Consider the following 26,987-nt stretch of genomic DNA (forward strand, 5'->3'; position numbering starts at 1 on the left):
TGTAGTTTTTTTTGTAATGTCTTTGTCTGGTTATATTATTAGGGTAATGCTCAGCTCATAGAATGAGATAGAAAGTGTTCCCTCTGCTTCTATCTCTTGGATGAGATTATAGAGAATTAGTATAATTTCTTCCATAAATGTTTGGTAAAATTTACCTGTGAACCAAGCTGGACAATATTGCCAGTTTTTTTTTTAAATAAATTTATGTATTTATTTTTGGCTGTGTTGGGTCTTCGTTGCAGTGCATGGGCTTTTTATTATGGTGGCTTCTCTCGTTGTGGAGCACGGGCTGTAGGCGCGTGGGCTTCAGTAGTTGTGGCACATGGGCTTAGTTGCTCCACAGCATGTGGGATCTTCCCGGACCAGGGATCAAACCCGTATCCCCTGCATTAGCAGGAGGATTCTCAACCACTGAGCCACCAGGGAAGCCCTATTGGTCTTTTTCTAAAAGCAGATTATTAGTAGGGTGGCAGAACAAGAAACAAGAGAGCAAAGGATGGAAGGCAAATTTACTGTTTCACAGGTGGCTGGGCTCTCTCTGGTATTAAGGAGGGGAATTTGTATGCAATTTAACTGCAGAAAAACCCCCAAACAAACAAACCACAAAACCTATTTCTGGCACATAGGTAATGGCTATTTTCACCAATTGGATGTGAATATAACTGCTGAGATGTCCTTGTCTACATATAATAGTCACCAGTAAAGTAATCTTTGGAAAAAATTATAGTATATTAATCTTTTAAATTAATGTTTCTCTCTTCTTTTTAAAAGGAATAATTATAAGACATGAATTTTAATGTCTGGAATATCAAAGAGATGCTCAGTATTCCCTCAGGCTCTGGGTAAGTTTTCTGGTTATATACTCTGATACTTAAGAGGATCTTATAGTTGCACTGATTTCATAGAAACAGGCTCCCCTTCCTATTAGTTTATAGTAATAGGGTTACCTGATATAGCTTCTTCCCTTTCTCTTCCCTCTCTTGTCACCACTGCACCCTCCCATATTTGTCTTTTTCCTTTTGCCTATTTTCTGATTATAAAAGCAGTATCAATGGCTATGTGTGTTAATTGAGTAATGACTCTGTCCAGCACTGGACCTAGGGACTATGAGAGTTAGACATGGTCCAACATCTGGAAACTCTCACCTCATTTGGAGCAATTGCTATTGAAACAGCAAGGATCAAACTCAAGACAATGTTCAGATAAGTGTTCAATTGTGTAGTACAATTTGTAGGCACCATGAAATCAAGAACCACTCCAACTGTTGACAGGGCTCATTGAGATACTGCCCCCTCTACTACTCCACTGAGGTACTTATATTGGTGTCCACTAGCCATGCAGTAGGCCTGCCATTGCTAACTTGGTGGGCGTACCCCAGAAGTAGTATATATTAAGGGATTTCCAATTGTTTTGGTATGCTTTTATCATTGGATAGTTTCTTTTCTTCCTAACACCTTCCTAAAGACAGCAAAAAACCTAAAACATTGTTGTTGTTGTTGTCTCTCTTAAAAAGAAGAAAAGAGCTTACAATTGATACAGAGTAGGGGGAAAAAAATCTATGCCTAATTCCAGATCGTAGCTTTAAGATGTGAATCCTACAGGACTTCTGTAGGCTTACAGAGCTGTTTCTTTTCCAGCCCAGCTAATTATTCTCTTTGACCTAAGAGGGGAGACACAGAGAGCTATTTAGCTATTTTGAGCAGTGATTATGCAAATCATATTATATGTGTGCAGCCTATTACCTTAGCTAATCTTAGAAAATGATTCTATGAGTCAAAATAATGTCTCTGTTCTGAGCAAGTAGGGTTTCTTTTTGTCTTGTATTAATAAATAATGATTCATTTAGCTTAGAATATGTACTTATAGGCTATCTATTTTAAATCTAACATTTGGAAAAGGAATGATCTACATGTACGTGTTTTAATGAAAAGCATGTTTTCTTGGGTTACACAACAGCATTAAGTAACACAAATTGTTACCGAGGTGTCTTTCAAGTAAAACTTGAAGACTATATATTTTACTTGTCTGTCCACTTACATGTTGTCTCTGTAGTAGGCTTAGTACACTGTGTTCAAGTGTGATTGTATCATTATCAATATCATTATCCCCTTCATATGTGAGATTTAGACTGGCATAAGTATCCATGGGAAGCAATTTGGAAGTCCACAGCTGGAAGTATTTAGAACAAGCAAGGATATGACACTAAAAGTGTGAAAGGGAATAACACAATGTTTAATGGATCTTTCTTTGTGCAAACCTGAGTTGATCATATTCTTCAGTCTGGATGAGGCCTATTTTAGTCTGCTTGGGCTGCCATAACAGAGTACAATAAACTGGATGGCTTAAATAACAGAAATTTATTTTCTCACAGTTCTAGAGATTGAAAGTCCTAGAACCCTATGCCAGCATGATTGGTTTTGGGTGAAGACTCCCTTCTTGGCTTGCAGACAGCTGCCTTTTTCTGTGTCCTCACATGGTGAGAGAGAAAGAATGAGGGCAAGCTCTTTGGTGTCTCTTCTTAAAAGGACACTAATCCTGGGCTTCCCTGGTGGCGCAGTGGTTGAGAGTCCGCCTGCCAATGCAGGGCACATGGGTTCGTGCCCTGATCCAGGAAGATCCCACATGCCACGGAGCAGCTGGGCCTGTGAGCCATGGCCGCTGAGCCTGCGCGTCTGGAGCCTGTGCTCCGCAACGGGAGAGGCCACAACACTGAGAGGCCCACGTACCACAAAAAAAAAAAAAAAAAAAAAAAAAAGGACATTAATCCTATCGTGAGGGTCCCACTCTCCTCACCTCTTTGAACCGTAATTACCTTCTAAAGGCCCCATTTCCAAAAACTGTCAAAATAGAGCTTAGGGCTTCAACACATGAATTTTTGGAGGACACAAACATTCAGTCCATATCTAGGTCTATCTTGTGTTTGTTGTATTATAGCTCCTTCTCTCCCTCCAATCCTGCTCCTTTCCTTCCCTACAGACACACAATCTAGGAGAGTTAATATGTATCCTTCCAATTAACCTTCTACATACTCAGTTACATACTTGTTTGGTGTGTATGATGTATCCTTATAAATTACATTAATGTATGAGAGAGTTCATTAAATTTTTACTTTTTCTGCACTCAAAAATTATATTTTTGAGACTTATCCATATGGTTATATGTAAATCTAGCTTATTGCTTCTGACTACTGCATCAGTTATATGCATAAGCCATATTTTATTTTTAATCTATTCCCTTAGTGATGAACAAATTCAACCTTTTAAAAGATAATGTTCTCTTAATCCCTAAAGATTTTGTGAACTTTGATATCCAAAATGGTGTTATAGTACATAATGTTATAGTACAAGGAATAATGGTGTTAGTCCTTAATGTTTGAAATTCCATCTGATTGTTCCCAGGTTGTTGTAATTGAAATGTCTGGCATTCAAAATTTCCTTGTTTCTTTACATGTAGTACTGGCAGTGTGCAGGGGACTAGGAGGTCAAAAAAAGCTAGCATTCTGCCCAGAATATTCTAAAATAGTTTTGAATTATGGTTTCATTTGCCCACTTGATATACTTGTATTTTCTTGCTTAATTTCAGGGCCACTAAGTCATCTAACTGGAATAATAATCAGACTGATTACTCTGGTCTCAGTGATTCCCAGTTCCTTTTTGGATCCCAGTTCTGTCCAGAAAGTTCAGAGACCCCGTCAACACCCTTGGACTTTGGTGTCCACTTGAGACATCCAAAACAGTCACAACAGAATTCTCTGGATGTAAGTCTGAATCCCAGAATCTCTGCACATGTTTCACAGTCATTATGGACATAAACTGTAAAGAAGACTTATTCTGCTGGGTTATATTTTAGAGTTGTACATCTCTAAGGATTACTGTCCTAAATAGATTTGTGCTTGATTGGTGACTCATTTGACTTGGTAGTGTGAAATGGAAAACATATTTATATTTGCATTTTCTTCCATTACTAAAACAATATATTAGAATAGTGCAAGTACTTTGACTACTCCTAGGGAGTGCCAAATATTGCATGACATTTAACTCCTTGAAGAAGGAGATGAGGATATTGAGGCCTAAGCTGATGAATAAGGGCCAGAATGAGGAACAGAATCTCTTGATTTTTTGAGACCAGCCTATCTTATTTTGTGAGTCAGAAATATTTTTATATATTTACTTATTTTGATGTAGAACCAGATCTAACTATACACAGACGTAACTGCATCATATAGGGACTTAATGAATAAGATTAGGTCAATACTTTAAGTTATTAAGGTATGATCTGAGATAAATATTTTAGTACAAAAATTGGTACTCAGTGATATGAAGGAGTAAATGTACTGCCTGAATGTTCCAGAGTAAGTTTTGCCTCAGAATGCAGGAAATGGCTCACCATATGCCTGCATCACAGTCAAATTTATCAACAAGTTTAGTTCATCAGCAACTGAGCAACAGCAATTTGAATTAAACTTATTAATATAAAAACTTTAACACATCATCTCAAGACAGCATAATTTTCTGTTGCTGCCTTTAAATTTATGCAATTGATTTTAAGCCATTTTAGCTGACATTTTAAATACCTCTGGTCTGGTAAGGCAGAAATTATATTAGTAAAAAGAGTTGCTTTGTTTTAATATAATGTTCTGGTACATATGAAATAAAAAGGAAATACTACATGCTATATTGTATTTTATGGTTTGCACTTAAGTGTGACTCTGCTTTGTATAGAAAATAGTGCATGCTATAAATATTTTTATGTGTGAAATGCTATGATTTTTTTTTTCCATTGAACAGAGTGAACCTAGTATTTTCATAAAGTACCAAACAAAACCCCAGCTGTTTGGAAGAGATACAAAAGATGGAGGCTTATTTCCTCTTCCTTTGTCAGTTGGAAAATCAAAAGGCCTCTTGGAACAGTTTGAGGAGAAAAAGAAAACTGCAAAAGACAAATGTGACAGGTACACAAACCTTTCAAGTGGATGAAACAGCTCCTCTCTTCTGAGCGAAGCAGAAAATGGAATGTCAGTAGTCGAAAAATTCAGTTTCAGCATGATAGCATTCTTGCCTTTACAGCTCATCTAATAATTACTCTTTATTTGTTTTCTTGTCACTGTGACTTATGGCTGCCACAGTTTTGAGCTCTCTAAATATTAAGCTAAAGAACTTCTCAGAGAAATGCAATATTCAAGTAATGTTATATTTATTCTGCCTAAAATTCTGCCCTTTAATTTTTTTTTTCAGATCATCAGAATTAGGAAATTAGTTAATATTTGTTTTAGGGTCAAGAATATAGCACATGAATTCTTAAGTCATAGTTCAGGCTGATTTTCTCACTTTGAAATGGTATTTTTAAAGATATACCCTAGGGCTTCCCTGGTGATGCAATGGTTGAGAGTCCGCCTGCCGATGCAGGGGACATGGGTTCTTGCCCGGGTCCAGGAAGATCCCACTTGCCGCGGAGCGGCTGGGCCTGTGAGCCATGGCCGCTGAGCCTGCCTGTCCAGAGCCTGTGCTGTGCAACGGGAGAGGCCACAACAGTGAGAGGCCCGCATACCGCAAAAAAAAAAAAAAAGATATACCCTAAATTTTATACATATTCTTATTCGCTACATATATATGTGTGTGTATATATATAAGCAAATATTAGGGCTACTATATTAATTTGTAAATGAATAAGTGGCAGTCACTGAGGAAATTAACTTGTTCATTTCTTGGTAGTAAGTTATTAACAGGACATCTTTAGGTATCATAGAAATCATAACACCCAAGCAGAAATATACTTTATTATTTCTGTAACAGTAAAGATGTATCACTTAGCATCACCACTAGTACTTTCATGTCGAAAAAGCTAGAATTTCTTTAAAAATTCTAGATTAGGAATTCTTTAAAATTAGGAATTCTTTAAAAGACTAGGTATCTTTTCCACTGTATACTTACATTCCTTTAGAGAGAAAAGCAAAATGCTCTATACGAAGTGTTTGATTCTGCTGATAAATAAACATTTCCCAGATGCTGACAGACTTCCTTCCCCTAGGAATCTAGGCTCTAGGACTCATAACAATGGTAGAGTACTGCAGATGATCAGGCTCCTCTCATCTTACTGCTTCAGATAAATTAGTCTTAATTTTTTTGTTCTCTGGGCTTTTGTATTACATTTTATTTGATCAAGATTTCTGTAGCTAAGGCACTTCCCTGGTGGTCCAGTGGCTAAGACACCATGCTCCCAATGCAGGGGGCCCGGGTTTGATCCATGGTAGGGGAACTAGATCCCACATGCCGCAACTAAAAAAAAAAAGATCCAGCATACCGCAACTAAGACCCAGTGCAGCCAAACAAATAAATAAAGAAATAAGATTTCTATAGCTAAAAAAACTTTTTTTGAAACATTAAGTCCTTCTTGATATTTCCTTCCTCCCTCCCTCCCTCCCTTCCTTTCTTTATTTCATTTTTCATTTCCTTTTTTTTTTTGTAGTAAAATGAGTTTCTTTTTTTTTTGGCCATGTGGCTTGTGGGATCTTACTTCCCAGACCAGGGATTGAACCCAGGCCCTCGGCAGTGAGAGCATGGAGTCCTAACCACTGGACTGCCAGGGAATTCCCAGAAATGAGTTTCTGTTAATGATTATTTACAAGATGGCTGGCAAAAAATAAATAGTATTTATATAGAGAGAACAGATGATAAGGACACTGAAGAATCTCTTCTCTATTTAAAAAATTTCAAGCTTACAATATTGATTTAAATGCTAAGCAGAAAATCATAATTTTAATAAATTCTGGCAAAAACAACCCCCAAGATTTTAGATTCCTTGTTTTCTGTCAATAAGTGCTTATCAGAAATGTGGTGCGGAATGAGAAATTTTTAAATGAGAAAGAGAAAGCATACCACTGTAAATTTGGAAGCAGGAAAATGATAAGGCATGGTACCGAGTTCAAACATAAAGAGATGCTACAAATCAATAAGACATGGATTTACATATTGTGTTTTGAAAGTACATGTTTTCCCAAATGTATAGAAAGGGCATATGAGGTTAAGATATCTCAAAAGAAGCCTTAATCATTCAGATTGCATTTGTTATGACTCAAATAAAAACCCACCTCAAACTAGCCTGGACAAAAAGGAGGATATATTAGCTCTCTTAACCAATCTGGGAAGGACAGGGAATGAAATGAAATCAGAATCTGTCTCTTTTCTGTGCTTCTCTCTCCGTCTATACTTCATTCTCTCCTACTAGAGATCAGCTTCCTATTAACACAGAAAAAGAGACTCTCACCCCTTAGTTACAATTTGAAAATCCTAGTGAAAGCTTCTGATGGGCTTGTTTATTAGGTTGTGGGGGGGTAAGGGGAGGGGGCTGTGACTGGAAGTCCTCACCAGAATCACTTTGTGGATGCAGAAAGAAGCAATTCCCCATTAGAGCTGGATGCTGGGCACACCAGACAATGGATATCCATTACCCAGATTCTTATTTTTTAATCAGTCATATTTAAGAAAACAGATCAGTCTCATAACCAATGAATAACCTAAGGACCACAAATAGATTATAAAATGAACCATGGGGACTTCCCTGGTGGTGCAGTGGTTAAGAATCCGCCTGCCAATGCAGGGGACACGGGTTTGAGCCCTGGTCCGGGAAGATCCCACATGCCACAGAGCAACTAAGCCCATGTGCTTCAACTACTGAGCCTGTGCTCTAGAGCCCGTGAGTCACAACTACTGAGCCTGTGTGCCACAACTACTGAAGCCCACATGCCTAGAGTCCATGCTCCGCAACAAGAGAAGCCACTGCAATGAGAAACCCATGCACCACAAGGAAGAGTAGCCCCCACTCACTGTAACTAGAGAAAGCCTGCACACAGCAACAAACACCCAACACAGCCAAAAATAAATAAATAAAATAATTTTTTTTAAAAAGAAAACATATGGATGGCAAATAAATACATTAAAAGTTTCTCAACACCATTAGCCATTTTGGAAATAAAACTTGAAATCATAATGAGATATTACTGCTTATCTGTTAGCATGGCTAAAATTAAAACAAACAAAAACTGAAAATACCAAGTGCCGAGCAAGGATATAGACCAAATGGAAATCTTGTTGGTGGAATTGCAAAATGATACGGCCCCTTTGGAAAAGTTTGACAGTTTCTTATAAAATTAAACATAATTCACTATATGGCTCTGCAGTTCTACTCCTAGGTATTTATCCTAGATAAATGAAAATTTATGTTTACACAGAAGCCTATGCAATAACGTTTATAGTAGCCTTGCTCATAATCACCAAAAACTGGGCACAACTCAAATGTCCTTCTATGTATGAATGGATAAACAAACAATGGTATGTCCATACGATGGAACACTACTCAGCAATGAAAAGGAATAAACTATTGCTATACAACAACATGGCTGAATCTCAAAAGCACTATGCTAAGCGAAAGAAATCACAAAGGTTGCATACTCTATGATTCCATTTAAATGCCATTCTGAGAAAAGCAAAACTATAGGGATGGGTATCAGATCAGTGATTACCAAGGGTTATGGGTGTGGGCTGGACTTTACCACAAAGAGACAGCATAAAAGATTTTTTTTGGATACTGTCTTATATCCTGGTTGTAATGGTGGTTACATGAATCCTAATTTTGTGTTAAAACTCATAGAACTGTGTATACACACACACACATACAAATTTCTATGTTAATTTAAATTTTTTAAAGTGTTAAAAATTATTAAAAGATATTGGGTGGTTCATTTTATTAGTTAGGATTATGTTCAGCTGCATTGACGTATATACACTCATTCTCATTATAATAATAGAAAATTTTAAAAGATGTTTATTTTTCTTTAATGCAAAAATCATCCTGAAGTTTGTGGTCCAGGGCTAGAATAATGGCTTCATGGACCTCAAGGATCTGGCTCCTTCCAGCAGTGTGGTCTGCCATCCCTAAAGTATGACCCCCCCACCCCTGCCATCCTCACACTGCTTGGAGGCTGCTGCAATTCCAGCTGTTACATCAGAGTTCCAGACAGCTGATGGATGAGCAAAGGAAGAAGGGTATCTTCCTGTCCCTTTAGGATTCTTTTTTTTTTCTTGGCCACACCATGTAGCTTGCAGGATTTCAGTTCCCCGACCAGGTATTGAACCCAGGCCCATGGCAGTGAAAGCACAGAGTCCTAACCACTGGACTGACAGGGAATTCCCTAGGATTCTTCTTGGAAGTTGCATGCAACACTTTTGCTTATATCTCACAGTGGCTAAAATTTACTCACATGGCCACACCTAGATGCAAGGGAGTCTGGGAATGTCATCTATCTGGGTGGCAGTGCATGGAGGGTGAGGATCAAGAATCTAATTTCCAAGGAAGAAAATGAGGCCAATTTAAGTTTCTGCCACAGTTGTACAATTGCCAACAACTACCTGCCATGGACAACTTCCCAAACAAAGTCTCAAAATTAGTCCAGGGCAGATTCTGCTGCCCACTACCCCCTGCCCAGAATGCACTAGACCCTTCCCTGCATTGTAGTCAGTGTAGTCCTGGTCACTTTTCTTTTCTTTTCTTTTTTTTTGATGTGGTCCCTTTTTAAGATCTTTATTGAATTTGTTACAAAATTGCTCCGTTTTATGTTTTTTTGGGGGGTTTTTGGTGATTGTTTTATTGTTTTTTGGCTGCGAGGCATGTGGGATCTTAGCTCCCTGACCAGGGATCGAACCTGCACCCCCTGCACTGGAAGGCGAAGTGTTAACCACTGGACCACCAGGGAAGTCCCGAGTCCTGGACAATTTTATCAGTCCCATGGCGCTCCATCTTTCTACTACTATTGCCATAGCGACCAGAAAAGAGAGCTCACAGTCTTTTTCTCCTGACTCCCAGTCTGGCAAAGCATGTGTGAGGAGAGAGCTCAGGGTTCAGGAAAAGCTCAGAAAGCAAGTCTCTGGCACCCTCAGCCTCAAGAGGAGGAAAGAGAGACTCTACTCCTCCCTAAGATCCCTAACCTGAGGAACTCCTCAAACAGGAAAGAGGGTCAGATGCAGAACAAACTAAAATAAAGAATCTAGACTTTTCACTCTAAATATAAATTTGTAGATTCTGTAGTAGAGGTTTCATCCAATGCTTTGCGAGCCCTGAGGACAGGCTTCCAGCTCTGACTGGGGGCGTCAGGAAAGACTCCATCCAAGGGAGCACATCTAAACTGAGTGGGAGTTTTGGGCAGAGATCTTGGGTCTGTCAGATTTTCAAGTCTGCCTCTGAATCAACTTACTCTGTGAACCACCACTAACTCTGCTCTATTTTTGAGTATTTTCTTTCTTTCTTTTTAAATTTATTTATTTAATTTATTATTTTTGGCTGCGTTGGGTCTTTGTTGCTGCGCGTGGGCTTTCTCTAGTTGCGGCGAGCAGGGGCTACTCTTCGTTCCAGTGCACAGGCTTCTCATTGCAGTGGCTTCTCTTGTTGTGCAGCATGGGTTCTAGGCACACAGGCTTCAGTAGTTGTGGCTCGCAGGCTCTAGAGTGCAGGCTCAGTAGTTGTGGTGCACGAGCTTAGTTGCTCTGCTGCATGTGGGATCTTCCTGGACCAGAGCTCGAACCCATGTCCCCTGCATTGGCATGCGGATTCTTAAACATTGCGCCACCAGGGAAGCCCTATTTTTGTGTATTTTCAAAAATAAAAATGGGATAGTTTCCTATGGACTATTCTGCAATCTGTTTTTTAAATTTAATAATATTAAATGACTATATTTCTGTTTCATCTACAAAATCATTTCTGTGGTTGCATTGTACTCTATTATATGGACCATTTAGGGGGTTATGTTTTTTTTCTGTTTCTTTTATTTTGTGGTACGCGGGCCTCTCACTGTTGTGGCCTCTCCCATTGCGGAGCACAGGCTCCAGACGCGCAGGCTCCGGACGCGCAGGCCCAGCGGCCATGGCTCACGGGCCTAGCCGCTCTGCGGCATGTGGGATCTTCCTGGACCGGGGCATGAACCCGTGTCCCCTGCATCGGCAGGCGGACTCTCAACCACTGCGCCACCAGGGAAGCCCGGAGGTTATGTTTTAAATGTTTAATACAGCATGAGACATGCAAAGAATACACAATGAGATAATGATAATCTTTTCAACAAATGATGCTGGGAAAACTGGGTCCTTATGCAAAAGAATGGAAAAGGACCCTTATCTTATACCATACACAAAAGTCAACTCAAAATGGATTAAAGACTTAAACGTGAGACTTGAAACCGTAGAACACCTAGAAGAAAACATAGGGAAAAAGCTTCTTGACGTTGGTCCTGGCAATGATGTCTTGGATATGACACCAAAAGCACACGCAACAAAAGGAAAAATAGACAAGTGGGATTACATCAAACGACAGGCGTCCCTCAGTATCCAAAGGAGATTGGTTCCAGGAGACCCTACATATACCAAAATCCACTGATGCTCAAGTCCCATAGCCCTCTATATCTTCAGGTTTTGAATCCACAAACTCAACCAACTGCAGATGGAAATTTCTGTCCATGGTTGGATGAATCTGCACATGCAAAACCCTCGAACACAAAGGGCCAACTATGTTTATTGAAAAAAATCTGCATATAAGTGGACCCATGAATATCAAACCTATGTTGTTTAAGGGTCAACTGTAAAAAAGTTTCTGCACAGCAAATGAAACAAAGAAAATGAAAAGGCAAACTTTCCTGGTGGCACAGTGATTAAGAATCTGCCTGCCAATGCAGGGGGCACGGGTTTGATCCCTGGTCTGGGAAGATCCCACATGCTGTGGAGCAACTAAGCCCGTGTGCCACAACTACTGAGCCTGTGCTCTAGAGCGTGCAAGCCACAACTACCGAGCCCACGTGCCACAACTACTGAAGCCCACACACCTGGAGCCCATGCTCTGCAACAAGAGAAGCCACCACAATGAGAAGCCCATGCACCTCAACGAACAGTAGCCCTGGCTCACCGCAACTAGAGAAAGCCCACATGCAGCAATGAAGACCCAATGCAGCCAAAAGAAAGAAAGAAAACAAAAAGGCAACCCATGGGATAGAAAACATTTGCAAACCATATATCTGATAAAGGTTAATATAAAACATATAAGGAACACCTACAACCCAATAGCAAAAACAAACAAAAACAAAATATCTGGATTAAAAGACAAGCAAAGGAATTGAATAGACAGTTCTCCAAAGAAGACATACTAATGGCCATCAGGTATATGAAAAGTGCTCAACTTTGCTAATTATCAGGGAAATGCTTATCAAAACCACAATTAGATATCATCTCACACCTGTCAGAATGGCTATCATTAAAAAAATAACAAATGCTGGCAAGTATATGGAGAAAAGGGAACTCTTGTACACTGTTGGTGGGAGTAGACACTGGTGCAGCCACTTTATTTTTTCTAATTTAAAAGAAAAAATTTTTTTTTGGCCATGCTGCGTGGCTTACAGGACCTCAGTTCCCCGACCAGGGATCAAACATGCATCCTTGGCAGTGAAAGCGCGGAGTCCTAACCACTGGACTGCCAGGGAATTCCTTGGTGCCGCCACTTTAGAAAACAGCATGGAGGTTCCACAAAAAATTATAAATAGAACTACCATATGATCCAGCAATTCCACTTCTAAGTATATACTCAAAGGAATTGAAATCAGGATCTTTAAGAGATATCTGCACTCTCATGTTCATCACAGCATTATTTACAATAGCCAAGACATGGAAATAACCTAAATATCTATCAGTGGATGAATGGAAAAGAAAATGTGGTATGTACATACAATGAAATATTCTTCAGCCTTAAAAAAGAAGGAAATCCTTCCAGTTGTGACAACATGAATGAACCTGGAGGACATTATGCTAAATGAAATAAGCCAGACATAGAAGGACAAATACTAACTATATGCTACCACTTATATGAGTGTAAAATAATCAAACTCATAGGAGCAGAGAGTAGAATGGTGGTTGTTGTTGGGGGAGTTGTGGGGGAAACAGGCAGAATTAGTCAAAGGGTACAAAGTTTCAGTTTATACAAGATGAATAAATCCTAGAGACCTGTACAGCATAGTGCCTATACTTGACAATGCTCTGTTGTATACTTTAAAATTTGGTAAGAGGGTAGATCTTTTTTAAGTGTTCTTATCCCTACTACTAATAAATAAAAGAGGGTGAAAGGAAACTTTTGGAGGTGATGGATGTATTTATGGCATAGATTGTGGAGACGGTTTCACAGTTGTATACTTATCTCCAAACTTGTATACATTAAATATGTACAGCTTCTTGTGTGTTAATCATACCTCAATAAAGTAATTAAAAAAAAACCCAACTTGAGTACTGACCACTCAGAACAGATGATGACTACAAGCAATTGGCACAGCTATGTCCTTGTACAAGATTGGAAGTTCTTTTTGTTCAAAATTTGTAAAGCATTGCTGCATTGTCTTATAGCTCTCTGTGTGCTTTTAAGAGGTCTGCTGCCATTCTGATTCCTGATCCTGTGTATGTCACTTGCTTTTTTATTTCTGGAAATTTTTAGGATCTTCTCATTATCCTTAGAGTTTGGAAATTTTACAGCAATGTGGTTTGATGTGCCTTGTCATAGCCCTGGGCATTGGGGAATTACTTTTGACCTATAACTTGTGTCTTTTGGTTTGGGGAATTTTTCTTTTATTATATCTTTGAAAACCTCCTTTTCACTCTTCTTTTTCCTGGATCTGCAATTTTGGGCATGCATTGAATCTCCTGCACTGATCCTCTAATTTTTTTTTTTTTACTACCTACTTATTTTTCATCTCTTTGTCTTTTGCTCTATTTTCCATCATATTTCCATACTGTATCTTCTAGTTATTCTATTTGTTTAATTTCTGCTATTTTTAATTTATAAGTTCCCTTTCTTAGTCTCTGCTTTTATACTTTAATAGCATTCTGTTCTCATCCTTAATTTTTTCATTTTAATATTTTTATTGTTTTCAGGTAATGTCTTAATCTTATTCATAAAACCATAAGGTTTGTAGATTTCCAAACGGTTCTATCAAATTCTTCTTTTAAAGTCAGTCTTTTGGACAATCCTGCAGCCTGTGGAATGAAAGCCACATTCACAGAAAGACAGACAAAATGAAAAGGCAGAGGACTATGTACCAGATGAAGAAACAAGATAAAACTCCAGAAAAACAACTAAATGAAGTGGAGATAGGCAACCTTCCAGAAAAAGAATTCAGAATAATGATAGTGAAGATGATCCAGGACCTCAGGAAAAGAATGAAGGCAAGGATCGAGAAGATGCAAGAAACATTTAACAAAGACCTAGAAGAATTAAAGAACAAACACCTAGAAGAATTAAAGAACAAACAAACAGAGATGAACAATACAATAACTGAAATGAAAAATACACTAGAAGGAATCAATAGCAGAATAACTGAGGCAGAAGAATGGATAAGTGACCTGGAAGACAGAATGGGTGGAATTCACTGCCATGAAACAGAATAAAGCAAAAAGAATGAAAAGAAAGAAGACAGCCTAAAAGACCTCTGGGACAACATTAAGTGCACCAACATTCGCATTATAGGGGTCCCAGGAGGAGAAGAGAGAAAGGACCCGAGAAAATATTTGAAGAGGTTATGGTCGAAAACTTCCCTAACGTGGGAAAGGAAACAGCCACCCAAGTCCAGGAAGCGCAGAGAGTCCCAGGCAAGATAAAACCAAGGAGAAACATGCTAAGACACATAGTAATCAAACTGACAAAAATTAAAGACAAAGAAAAATTATTAAAAGCAACAAGGGATAAAACGACAAATAACATACAAGGGAACTCCCATAAGGTTAACAGCTGATTTCTCAGCAGAAACTCTACAAGCCAGAAGGGAGTGGCATGATATATTTAAAATGATGAAAGGGAAGAACCTACAACCAAGATTACTCTACCTGGCAAGGACCTCATTCATATTCGATGGAGAAATCAAAAGCTTTACAGACAAGCAAAAGCTAAGAGAATTCAGCACCACCAAATCAGTTCTACAACAAATGCTAAAGGAACTTCTCTAAGTGGGAAACACAAGAGAATAAAAGCACCTACAAAAACAAACCCAAAACAATTAAGAAAATGGTAATAGGAACATACATATCGATAATTACCCTAAACGTGAATAGATTAAATGCTCCAACCCAAAGACACAGGCTTGCTGAATGGATTCAAAAACAAGACCCATATATATGCTGTCTACAAGAGACCCACTTCAGATCTAGGGACACATAAAGACTGGAAGCAAGGGGATGGAAAAAGATATTCCATGCAAATGGAAATCAAAAGAAAGCTGCAATAGCAATACTCATATCAGATAAAATAGACTTTAAAATAAAGAATGTTACAAGAGACAAAGAAGGACACTACATAATGATGAGGGGATCAATCCAAGAAGAAGATAAAACAATTATAAATATATATGCACCCAACATAGTAGCACGTCAATACATAAGGCAACTGCTAACAGCTATAAAAGAGGAAATTGACAGTAATACAATAATAGTGGGGGACTTTAACACCTCACTTACACCAATGGACAGGTCATCCAGACAGAAAATAAATAAGGAAACACAAGCTTTAAGTGACACAATACCAGATATATTTAATTGATATTTATAGGACATTACATCCAAAAACAGCAGATTACACTTTCTTCTCAAGTGCACGTGGAACATTCTCCAGAATAGATCACACCTTGGGTCACAAATCAAGCCTCGGTAAATTTAAGAAAACTGAAATCATATCAAGCATCTTTTCTGACCACAACGCTATGAGCTTAGAAATAAATTACAGGGAAAAAACCGTAAAAAACACAAACACATGGAGGCAAACAATACATTACTAAATAACCAAGAGATCACTGAAAAAATCAAAGAGGAAATCAAAAAATACCTAGAGACAAATGACAACTAAAACATGATGATCCAAAACCTATGGGATGCAGCAAAAGCAGTTCTAAGAGGGAATTTTATAGCAATACAATCCTACCTCAAGAAACAAGAGGGACTTCCCTGGTAGCGCAGTGGTTAAGAATCCACCTGCCAATGCAGGGGACACGGGTTCCAGCCCTGGTCCAGGAAGATCCCACATGCCGCGGAGCAACTAAGCCCGTGTGCCACAATTACTGAGCCTGTGCTCTAGAGCCTGCAAGCCACAACTACTGAGCCCACGTGCCACAGCTACTGAAGCCCATGCACCTAGATCCTGTGCTCCACAACAAGAGAAGTCACTGCAATGAGAAGCCCGTGTACCACAATGAAGAGTAGCCCCCCTCTGCCACAACTAGAGAAAGCCCGTGCACAGCAATGAAGACCCAACACAGCCCTAAATAAATAAATAAATAATTTTTAAAAAAGAAACAAGAAAAATCTCAAATAAACAATCTAACCTTACACCTAAAGGAACTAGAGAAAGAAGAACAAACAAAACCCAAAGTTAGTAGAAGGAAAGAAATCATAAAGATCAGAGCAGAAATAAATGAAATAGAAACAAAGAAAACAATAACGAAGACTCAATAAAACTAAAAGCTGGTTCTTTGAGAAGATAAACAAAATTGATAAATGTTTAGCCAGACTCATCAAAAAAAAGAGGGAGAGGGCTTCCCTGGTGGCGCAGTGGTTGAGAGTCCGCCTGCCGATGCAGGGGACACAGGTTCGTGCCCCGGTCCGGGAAGATCCCACATTCCACGGAGCGGCTGGGCCCGTGAGCCATGGCCGCTGAGCCTGCACGTCCAGAGCGTGTGCTCCACAGCAGGAGAGGCCACAGCAGTGAGAGGCCTGCGTACCGCAAAAAAAAAAAAAAAAAGGAAGGAGAGGACTCAAATCAATAAAATCAGAAATAAAAAAGGAGAAGTTATGATGGACACTACAGAAATACAAAGCATCATAAGAGACTACTACGAGCAACTCTACGCCAATAAAATGGACAACCTGGAAGAAATGGACAAATTCTTAGACAGGTATAACCTTCCAAGACTGAACCAGGAAGAAATAGAAAATATGAACAGACCAATCACAAGTAATGAAATTGAAACTGTGATTAACAATCTTCCAACAAACAAAAGTTCAGGACCAGATGGCTTCACAGGTGAATTTTATCAAACATTTAGAAAAGAGCTAACACCAATCCTCCTCAAACTCTTCCAAAAAATTGCAGAGGAAGGAACACTCCCAAACTCATTCTACAAGGCCAACATCACCCTGATACCAAAACCAGACAAAGATATTACAAAAAAAGAAAATTATAGACAAATATCACTGATGAATATAGATGCAAAAATCCTCAACAAAATACTAGCAAACAGAATCCAACAACACATTAAAAGGATCATACACCATGATCAAGTGGGATTTATCCCAGGGATGCAAGGATTCTTCAGTATACGCAAATCAATCAATGTAATATACCATATTAACAAACTGAAGAATAAAAACCATATGATCATCTCAATAGATGCAGAAAAAACTTCTGACAAAATTCAACACCCATTTATGACAAGAACTCTCCAGAAAGTGGGCACAGAGGGAACCTACCTCAACATAATAAAGGCCATATACGACAAACCCACAGCAAACATCATTCTGAATGGTGAAAAACTGAAAGCATTTCCTCTAAGATCAGGAACAAGACAAGGATGTCCACTCTCGCCACTATTATTCAACATAGTTTTGGAAGTCCTAGCCACGGCAATCAGAGAAGAAAAAGAAATAACAAGAATACAAATTGGAAAAGAAGTAAAACTGTCACTCTGCATGTGACATGATATTATACATAGATTAAAAAAATTAAAAAAAATAGTCTTTTGGAGCATCCATAAGACTTTGGTATGAAGAGTTGTCCTATTGGGGTTCAAAAATTGATACTTTCGGGCTTCCCTGGTGGTGCAGTGGTTGAGGGTCCACCTGCCGATGCAGGGGACGCGGGTTCGTGCCCCGGTCCGGGAGGACCCCACGTGCCGCGGAGCGGCTGGGCCTGTGGGCTGTGGCTGCTGGGCCTGCGCGTCCGGAGCCTGTGCTCCGCAGCGGGAGAGGCCGCGGCAGTGAGGGGCCCGCGTACCACCAAAAAAAAAAAAAAAAAAAAAAAAAAAAAGATTTGCATTTGTATAGATTAAAAAAACAAAAATCTGTAAAAGTTTTTAATGACGACCCTTGTCTGATTTTTTTCAAAAGAGGGATATTTATTTGAGGAATAATTGTGAAAATTTCTTTTTCATTAGAAATTAATATTGTTCCCAGAACTGTCTCTATATTATCTCATTCTTACTGTCAAAATAATAGTCATTAGATTAAGATGTATCCAGGAATTTGGGGCTATCAGAAAGAAATCACTATCCTCTGAAGCCATGTTTGCCATAAAAATGAAAGCTGGTCTGCTACTGTAGTAACCATTTGAATTGCTAAAATGCAACCTCATTTAAGATCCATGTAGAGTAAATTTAAAAAAACAAAAAAGTGTTTTGCTTTGGAAATTATTGGAAAAGTCAGTGTTCTCCTTTTTTCCATCTGGACACTAAGGTTTCTCAGAGTTGAGTCTTCAACTCTGATCAAGCACCGTTTTGATGCTGCACTAGGTAGAGTCCAGCCATGTTTATGGAATCAATTCTGTTGCATACTGTTTCAATATTTCGCAAAGATTTACTTTCTTTTTTCTCTCCTATTTTAGTGAGACTCTATACAATTTCATTTCCCATATCAAAGAAAGCATTAACAGGGTAAGTATGCCACATTTCAAGGCATTAGAACATCTTGCATTTTAAGAAGTTTAATAATTATATTGTATTGACTTCTGTTTGTGTAGAATAGCAATATTTTAACTACCCTTTTTTATCATTAAATGACAGTTCACCAAGTTAATAAAATAAGGCAACAGTCTGTGAATTATTTCCTAATTTTGGGTTTCTTAAGTTACAGACATCTGTGGAAAAATTTGAGGAACATCTCAATTCCAGAAGCCAATCTATTTTGGATTCTTTGGAAACTGTGGCCAAGACATGTGAGTGTCGAGTTTGAGGTTATCAGTAGGGGGCACTGGTGAGCAGTGAATGTGAACTTTCTGACCCTAGCCAGATTTCTGCCAGTGGTGAGGTTCCATACAGTGTTTCAGATGAGAGAATGGGTACATAAGATTAGCCCTGAAGAGATGTGGAGCTGAACTAGGTAGTGGGCTTCACCTCTATATGGGAATGCCGTGGTCCCTCTATGCCTTTTCTGGAGCACCAATCCTCCACCCAGTAACCCTGCTGCCTCAGGACAGATAGTTCTACCAGGTTTCTCATCTCACTGCTTGAAGTGAATCAAGGGCATCCCTGGTTCTCAAATGAATTGCTGGCTGTGCTGTCTATAAAGGCTCCCTTGCTCCCTTAGGACTTAGAAATAAAGACAGTGCTCCTTTAGGAGTTAGAAATACTCTAGTCACCTACTGTTCTTCTTGCTTCCTTCATTTCAATGAGAGCTGTTTTGTAGTGAATCACAGCATCTTTCTCAATTTCAGTTACAGTCTGTGGTTTGTAAAGTCCTCTGCTCTGCCAATTAGTGATTTACATTTAGGTGAAACCATGGTTCGGGCCCTTATTTGACCATTACACACGTCTCCTTAGGTGAACACTTCCCTGGAACCAACAGCTTCTCAGCTAAACAGCAAGATGATGACTGCATGTGCACTTGTTTGCATTTGTCTGTGTGTTTATTTTTTATTTTAAACAAATTGAAGTCAACTTATTCAAATGCCATGGGATGGATTGCTCATGATTTACAAAAATTAATGCCTTTGTGTAACTTAGAAATTAATCCCCATCTGTCTACAAAGAAGCACTGTACTGTCTGCTGGCTTCCAACCTGAATATCCCACACACAGGGCAACTGTGCATCTGCTTGGAAACCAGTTCTGGAAATAACTCATTTTAAGTGTGCAAGGAAAGCACTCTCTTTACTTGTTATGTTTAAAACTGGGTGAAGTACAAAAAGGAGAATTGCAGCAAATGTGTGGCATTTAAGGCCCAGAATAGGGAATGGAAGTGCTCAAGGCCCCAACACAGAATGAAGGCAGAGAGAGGAGCAGAACTGAGTCTGGCTTATAGTAGGCATGGGGATCCTGATCCTTCACCCCTGACGGTTTCTTAACTTTCAGAGCTTAAGACTCAAGAGAGCCACATTGATAAGGCAAACAGTAACAAACACTGTGGCACTACATTAATTAAAAGCCAGGTTGTTCTTAAAAATAGGCACAAGGAGCCTGTCCAGAATCATTCCCTTTCTTGGTAGGTAGTGATCAGGAGCAGGAAGTTAGTCATTGAGAGAGGAACCAGGCAAATCCCCTGTCATATAGCTAGGCCCAGTCCAGCTAGCCTAGAGCACTGAACTTGCCAGTCAGTGCATTCTGCAGGCTTTCAGGATGCACTCACTGTGCTTGTAAGGGAACAGGGAAGATACTATGTGAAAGCACTGTCTTGGGTTATTATGTAATTCATACCTTCACAGAATGAGGTCATGAAATCTTTCCCCAGTCACATTCTGCCTATACAACGAGAAGGATCACTCAAGGCCATCTAATCTAACTCCTCTTCTTCTTCAGCTGAGGACACCAAGGACCAGAGTAATAGAATAAATTACCAAGGGCATCCACATCTCACTTTGTCTTGGGTTTAGGTGGGGTAATTAGTAGAAAGCAGTACTTTCACCTAATACATATAAGTTCTATTGAAAAATATGGTCATTAGGAGAATAAAAAGGAGGGGCCACTATCAAAATCAGAGAATGACTCTTTTGGAAAATAGATAACTCCATACGTCAAAATTAATTCCATATGAATCAATATATTGTGTGGTGATTAAATCATTAAAAGAACTGTAAAAAGCACGAGCAACATTTTTATAATTTTAGAGTGAGAAATGCCTTTCTGAGCAAGGCACATATAATTGTTGAGCAGAGTAAGGTCCATCTATATGAACCATGTTGGAATGGAAATATTTATTAATTGTTAAATGAAAACAGCAAGGTACTGCTTATGTGCACATAGTTTGCTCCAGGACACATCTTGTGGAGGAGTGAGATCAGTCAGTGAAAATTGGAAAGGGTATCCTGAGAAAAAGGGGGACTGAGCAAACTCCTCTTGTACATGGAGGCTTCCAGACCCTTTCTCAGGCGGCTTTCATTAGCACAGCAGGGAGAGCAAAACTAGTGTTAAAGGAGAATCACTGGCCATTAGTGGAAAAGCATCAGAATATGACCTCATCTCAATGGAGCCCTTGTCAAATCACTAAAATAGAAATAAACAAAATCATCTTCAAGGACAGAAACAAGGTGGCGGCGAGTAGGAGGACCTTGAGCTCACCTCCTCTCACGAGCACACCAGAATCACAACTAACTGCTGAACAACCATCGATAAAAAAAGACTGGAATCTACCAAAAAAAGATATTCTATATCCAAAGACATAAAGAAGAAACCACGAGACGGTAGGAGTGGCGCACTCACAATATAATCAAATCCCATACCACCCGGGTGGGCGACCCACAAACTGGAGAGTAATTATATCACAGAAGTTCTCTCACAGGAGTGAGAGCTCCGAGCCCCGTGCCAGGCTCCCCAGCCTAGGGGTCTGGCATGGGGAGGAAGAGCCCTCAGAGCATTTGGCTTTGAAGGGCAGCAGGGCTTGATTGCAGGCGCCACAGGACTGGGGAAAACAGAGACTCCACGCTTGGAGGGTGTGCACAAGGTCCTGCACGCACCGGGGTCCCAGGGCAAAAGCAGTGACTTCACAGAAGTCGGGGCCAGACCTACCTGCTGGTCTTGGAGGGTCTCCTGGGGAGGCAGGGGGCGGGGGTGGCTATGGCTCTCTCTGGGGTCATAAAAGCTGGTGGTGGACATAGCAGGGACGTGAACTCTGTCTGGAGGCAGACATTTTGCGGCCATGGCACCGAGACCTGGCCCCACCCAACAGCCTGTAAGCTCCAGTGCTGGGACGCCTCAAGCCAAACAAAATCATCTTTTTTCTAAAAAATATTAATTAATTAATTTATTTTGGCTGCACCGGGTCTTAGTTGTGGCACGCAGGCTCTTAGTTGCGGCATGCATGCAGGAACTAGTTCCCTGACCAGGGATCGAACCTGGGCCCCCTGCATTGGGAGTGCGGAGTCCTACCCACTGGACCACCAGGGAAGTCCCTAAACAAAATCATCTTCACAAGAAAATAGAGATATTGGCAGTGCACTCAGCGGTGCCTCAGATCTGTCTCTTACTTCAACAGTGTTTGGATGGAACAGATGCAGGGATGCCCCTTGCTCCAAACTCTGACCAACCCCCATCCTTTTTTCCAGTCACAACCTTCGCAATCAGCCACTCAGCTATCCTTGGCCACCGGGACCAGCCAACACCATTTTTTGAGCTTAACTCCTTATTACCCATCAACCATGAGCTCCCGGATTCGTCAGAATTATTCCACCAAGGTAGAGGCTATCGTCAACTGCCTGGTCAACATGCATCTGCAGGCCTCTTACACCTACCTCTCTCTGGTAGTGATGATGTAGCTCTGGAGGGCATGGGCCACTTTTTCTGTGAATTGGCTGAGGAGAATCGTGAGGGCGCCGAGTGTCTCTTGAAAAGGCAAAACCAGCACAGCGGCCGAAGCTATCTCAAGATGAGTGGGGTAAAACCCAGGACGCTATGGAAGCCGCCGTGCTCAGGGAGAAGAACCTGAACCAGGTCCTTGTGGACCTGCACGCCCTAGGTTCTGCCCGCACAGGCCCCCACCTCTCTGACTTCCGGGAGAGCTGCTTCCTGGAGGAGCAGGTGAAGGTCATCAAGAAGATGGCGACCACCTGACTAATCTCCCCAGGCTGGCTGGTCCCCAGGCTGGGCTGGGCCAGTACCTCTTCCAAAGGCTCACCCTCAAGCATGACTAAGAGCCTCCAGAGCCCAGCGGCCTCTGAGGAGCCCCTCTGGTGTCAGGGCTTCTACCTGAAGCCCCTCTCTGCAGCCACTAGGCAGCTTTTTAACCACCCTGGACCCCTCTCCCAAGCCTTGGACCAAATGGAAACAATAAAGCTTTTTGCAGAAAAAAAAAAAAAAAGAAAGAAAGAAAGGGAGGAAGGGAGGGAGAAAGAAACTAGAGATATTGTCCAGAATATGGAAGTGGATTTTAAACGGCATTTTCACTAAAAAGCTAAAAATTTGTTTATAGACAAAGCAGAAATGAAATGAGTCTCCTTCTAGAGAACACACACACACACACACACACACACACACACACACACACACACGCTTGCACGTGCACACACACACAGGATCTATAACCTAAACGTGGATATGCCCATGTATTGATACAAAATTCCAGAAACTGCTCTTAACGTTAAATCCAGGAAGCAGGACCAAGGTCTTCATGGGAGAGATTCGATCATTTTTCATTGTATGCCTGTTTATACTGTTATAGTTTTGTTTTGTTTTTGGCTGCGCCATGCAGCATGCAGGGTCTTAGATTCCCCACTAGGAATCGAATCTGTGCCCCCTGCATTGAGAGCACAGAGTCTTAACCACTGCGCCACCAGGGAAGCCCCTTTTATAGTTTTTAAAAGAAAAAAATTCAATAGACTTTGGAAGTAATACCTCAATACAAAAGCTCTTTAAAGGAGAAGACCCTGAACATATGTTTCCCACGGACAAAGAAAGAATATGTGGGACCACAGACTGATGCTTACTGAGTACTGAATCTAGAATTGAACACTTTGCTTGCCTTCCTCATTTTCTGTTCCTAAGAAACATTGATATTTAGGAACTCAACTAGGGTAGGACAATTACATTTGCTTTCTACTACAAATATCAACATGGATGTCTGGAAAAATGTTTCACTAATTGAGTTTAGGGGCAGGAATCCAGTACTTGAAATATAAGTAAACACCCTTTTTCTAATTGCTTGACACATTGAATTTAACTTGCGTTGAGTAATAGAAAATTTGCTTTCTAAAAAAATTCTTACATTTTTTATTGTGGTAAAATACACATAACATAAAATTTACCACTTTTTACTTTTTTTCCCCCAAGACCACACTGGCTTGTCTATTCCTAGTCATCACAGGCTCTTTCTTGCCTCAGAATTTTTGCACTTGCTGTTTCCTCTAGCTGAATAACCTCTCCCTAATCTTTGCAGGGCTAGCTGCTCCTTATCTTTCTGGTTTCACCTTACATGACTCTTATCTCTGATGACCTTATCTAAAGTAGGTGCCCCCACCCTCTTATTTTTATTGTATTTCCTATTAGAGCACTTATCACAATTTTCATTTATTAATGTGCATGTTTGTTTACTTGTTATTTTTTTCTTCTTCAAGACTGCAAAGTTCATGTAAGTAGTTTTGTTCAAGATTGTTTCCATGCACCTAGCACAGTGTCTGATAATAAACCTTCAGATAAAACTGTAAATCTCCAATTAATATGTTCAAACACATTGGGGAGTCTTTCTGTTTCACTTTTTCATTAGAGGTGTCCTGCCTGGAGCTCAGCCTCCAGCTCCAGATTGGGCAGGCTATGCTTTATGTCCTCTTCTTAGGACTTCACCATCATTCTGAGGATCCTTTTTTTTTTTTCTCCCATTCCTGAGGGATGGAAGCAGGAGTACTGTAAACCAAGGGAACAGCGTGTTCAAAAGCCAATGGTGAAGCGCTTCCCTGGTGGTGCAGTGGTTGAGAGTCCGCCAGCCGATGCAGGGGACACGGGTTCTTGCCCTGGTCCGGGAAGATCCCACATGCCGCGGAGCGGCTAGGCCCGTGGGCCATGGCTGCTGAGCCTGCGCGTCCAGAGCCTGTGCTCCGCAACGGGAAAGGCCACAGCAGTGAGAGGCCCGTGTACCGCAAAAAAAAAAGAAAGAAAAAAAAAAAAAAAAAGCCAATGGTGGAAGAGAGATTGCTTAGGCAGAACTCAGAGATGCAGAGGATAGTGAGTCAAAGGGAAGTGAGCCTGGGTCTTGTTAGCCAATTTATTGAAAGATTTGGACTTCATCCAGTGGCCTGTGGGGTACCACTGAAAGTTCCAGTGACCGTTTTAGAGGAGGCATGATCATATCTACATTCTAGAAAGATCACTCTGATGACAGGGCCAAGAAGGCTGGCCAAAGAGGACGTTGGTGCCATCATCTGGGCAGCAGGTTTCAGAGTCCCCAGCAGGTGCTAAGGTTGAGTCTGCTTTGGCCAGGATGTTCTCAGGGAGGGAGGGAAGAAGAGACAGTGGAGGAACCACCCTGTTCTTGCTTTCTCTCCTCACCAGGGCTGATCTGGATGGCTAGAGTTCTGGGTGTTGGCAGAGCAGGCTCTGGTAGCCCGTGCCGGGTTCCAGCTTCTCCCTCTCCACGACTGTGGCCTGGGCAGGGTGGGGCATAGCATAGTCTTCATGTGGTGAATTGTCATTGTTTTGTATTTAGTGCAAGAGACCATGAAGGCCCAGAGTGATCTGGTGTTGGAAACAGTGCGGGACAAATGCAACATGGAACAGGCCATCCTTGAGCTGCAAAAGAGATTTGAAGGTGTAAGTGTAGACCCTGACCCCTTTCCTCAAGTGTGTTTATGGTTTTGTTACTAAGACCTAGAGAGACACCTTTAAAATTGCAAATTTCAGCCAAGAACAGAGGCCACCACAGGCCCCTTGGTAACAGGCCAGGGTAGAGGCCAGCTTCCTTTCCCAAGGTTCTCTGGCATGATGTGGACCCTAGGGACCCTGCTCCAGAGTGTAGCCATGTATCCCCTGTATAGTACCCAGCAAGGGACAAGGTTTTGATCTGCTGGCCCATCCTTTGTTTTGTTCACATGTTATATTGTGCATTCTGAGTTGCACTGTCCGTAACTCCCTTCTTTCTCATTGCCTTTCTTTAGAGACAAGCAGAGTTTATAGAAATGAAGTCCAACCTGAAGCACTTTGAAGTTTTAGTTGCTCAGCAGAGTAAGGACTTCCAGCAGCTGTATGAGCAGCTAGGCCAGCTGAATATGCCCAGTGTCCTAGCAGAGCTAAATCAATTGATCTCTGTCTCTCGGATACCCAGACATGTGAAGGACAGTGCTTCTCAGACTTCACCACCTCTGGCCCAGAGCCTCAGTTTCACCAGGCAGGAGAAATATGCCTCTGAGGAACCAGTTATGTGGCAGGCCCAGGCCCTCCCTGCTGCATGCAATCTTAGTGTGGGCTCCTTGAGGCCTGGGGAGTCTGGCGTCTGGGGTGAGGGAGCAAAGAGTAGTGCTCTCCAAGAAGAGGCTGTGCCGCTGGCAGTTGGAACTGGCAAAAGAAACAGGCAAATCAAGGACAAGGCAGTGCAGACTAACTGCCAGAATTGTGCTATTACTAAAACAGGCTCTGAGAATGATGGCTCTGGCATCCTGGGCCACAAGATGCCTGAAGACAGGGACCTGGTTTCCCAAGGAGCTTCGCGGCTTATATCCCTGGATTTAAACAACTTTGCAACCAGCATTAAGAACACCTGCCAAAAATGTCAAGCCAAAGGCATGTTTTCATGTAACCCTTGTGAACAAAGGTTGGTGACTGAACAGAAAGGCAGAACTGTAGAAAGAGGGGGGAAAGGCAAGAAGCAGCCTCCCAGGAAAGCCCCCAGAAGCAGGCTCCTAGCCAGGAAGCAAGAACAAACCCCAAGCAAAACCTGTGCTTCCAATTCTAAATATCCTCACCCTCCAGTTTCCATCCCACAAAGGCCCCCCCAGGGGTGGCAGGAACCCGTTGCTCAGCCCCTGCATCTTCAGGGCCCCAGGAGCCCCACAAAACCAGTCTGCTCTGCTCTGAGAGGAACAGTCATGCCCAGTAAGACAGCAAGGGCAGTGCAAGGGAATCTCTTGCAGTACAGGGGGCATGCTTCCCAAGACAACAGCCTGCTTTCTCACAGTTCCCAGGGGGACCAACAGATGAGCTGGTTCAGTGACCTCAGCATCAGAAAAGAGCCCCCTCAGTGCAAGGAGCCAAGGAAGAATATGCTCTATGACCTGGGTTTTGATAGCAGTGATGATGGCTTCTGA

The 26,987-nt window shown here is 41.1% G+C and overlaps 1 protein-coding gene and 1 pseudogene across 2 annotated transcripts; both read left to right on the forward strand.

Moving 5' to 3' along the window:
• Positions 1–786: 786 nt before the first annotated feature.
• IHO1 (interactor of HORMAD1 1) lies at positions 787–26,987 on the forward strand (the record flags this gene model as incomplete). The annotated part of the gene is made up of 7 exons (XM_079934293.1): positions 787–842; positions 3,583–3,757; positions 4,788–4,951; positions 18,655–18,703; positions 18,897–18,984; positions 25,394–25,497; positions 25,842–26,987. The coding sequence occupies 7 exons, from the start codon at positions 787–789 to the stop codon at positions 26,985–26,987; spliced, it is 1,782 nt and encodes a 593-aa protein (XP_079790419.1).
• Positions 22,398–22,889, forward strand: LOC307192907 (ferritin light chain-like; annotated as a pseudogene). The gene has a single exon. The product of its transcript is annotated as a ferritin light chain-like (transcript).

The sequence above is a fragment of the Stenella coeruleoalba genome (genome assembly GCF_951394435.1).
Source record: "Stenella coeruleoalba genome assembly, chromosome: 10".
Lineage (NCBI taxonomy): Eukaryota > Metazoa > Chordata > Mammalia > Artiodactyla > Delphinidae > Stenella > Stenella coeruleoalba.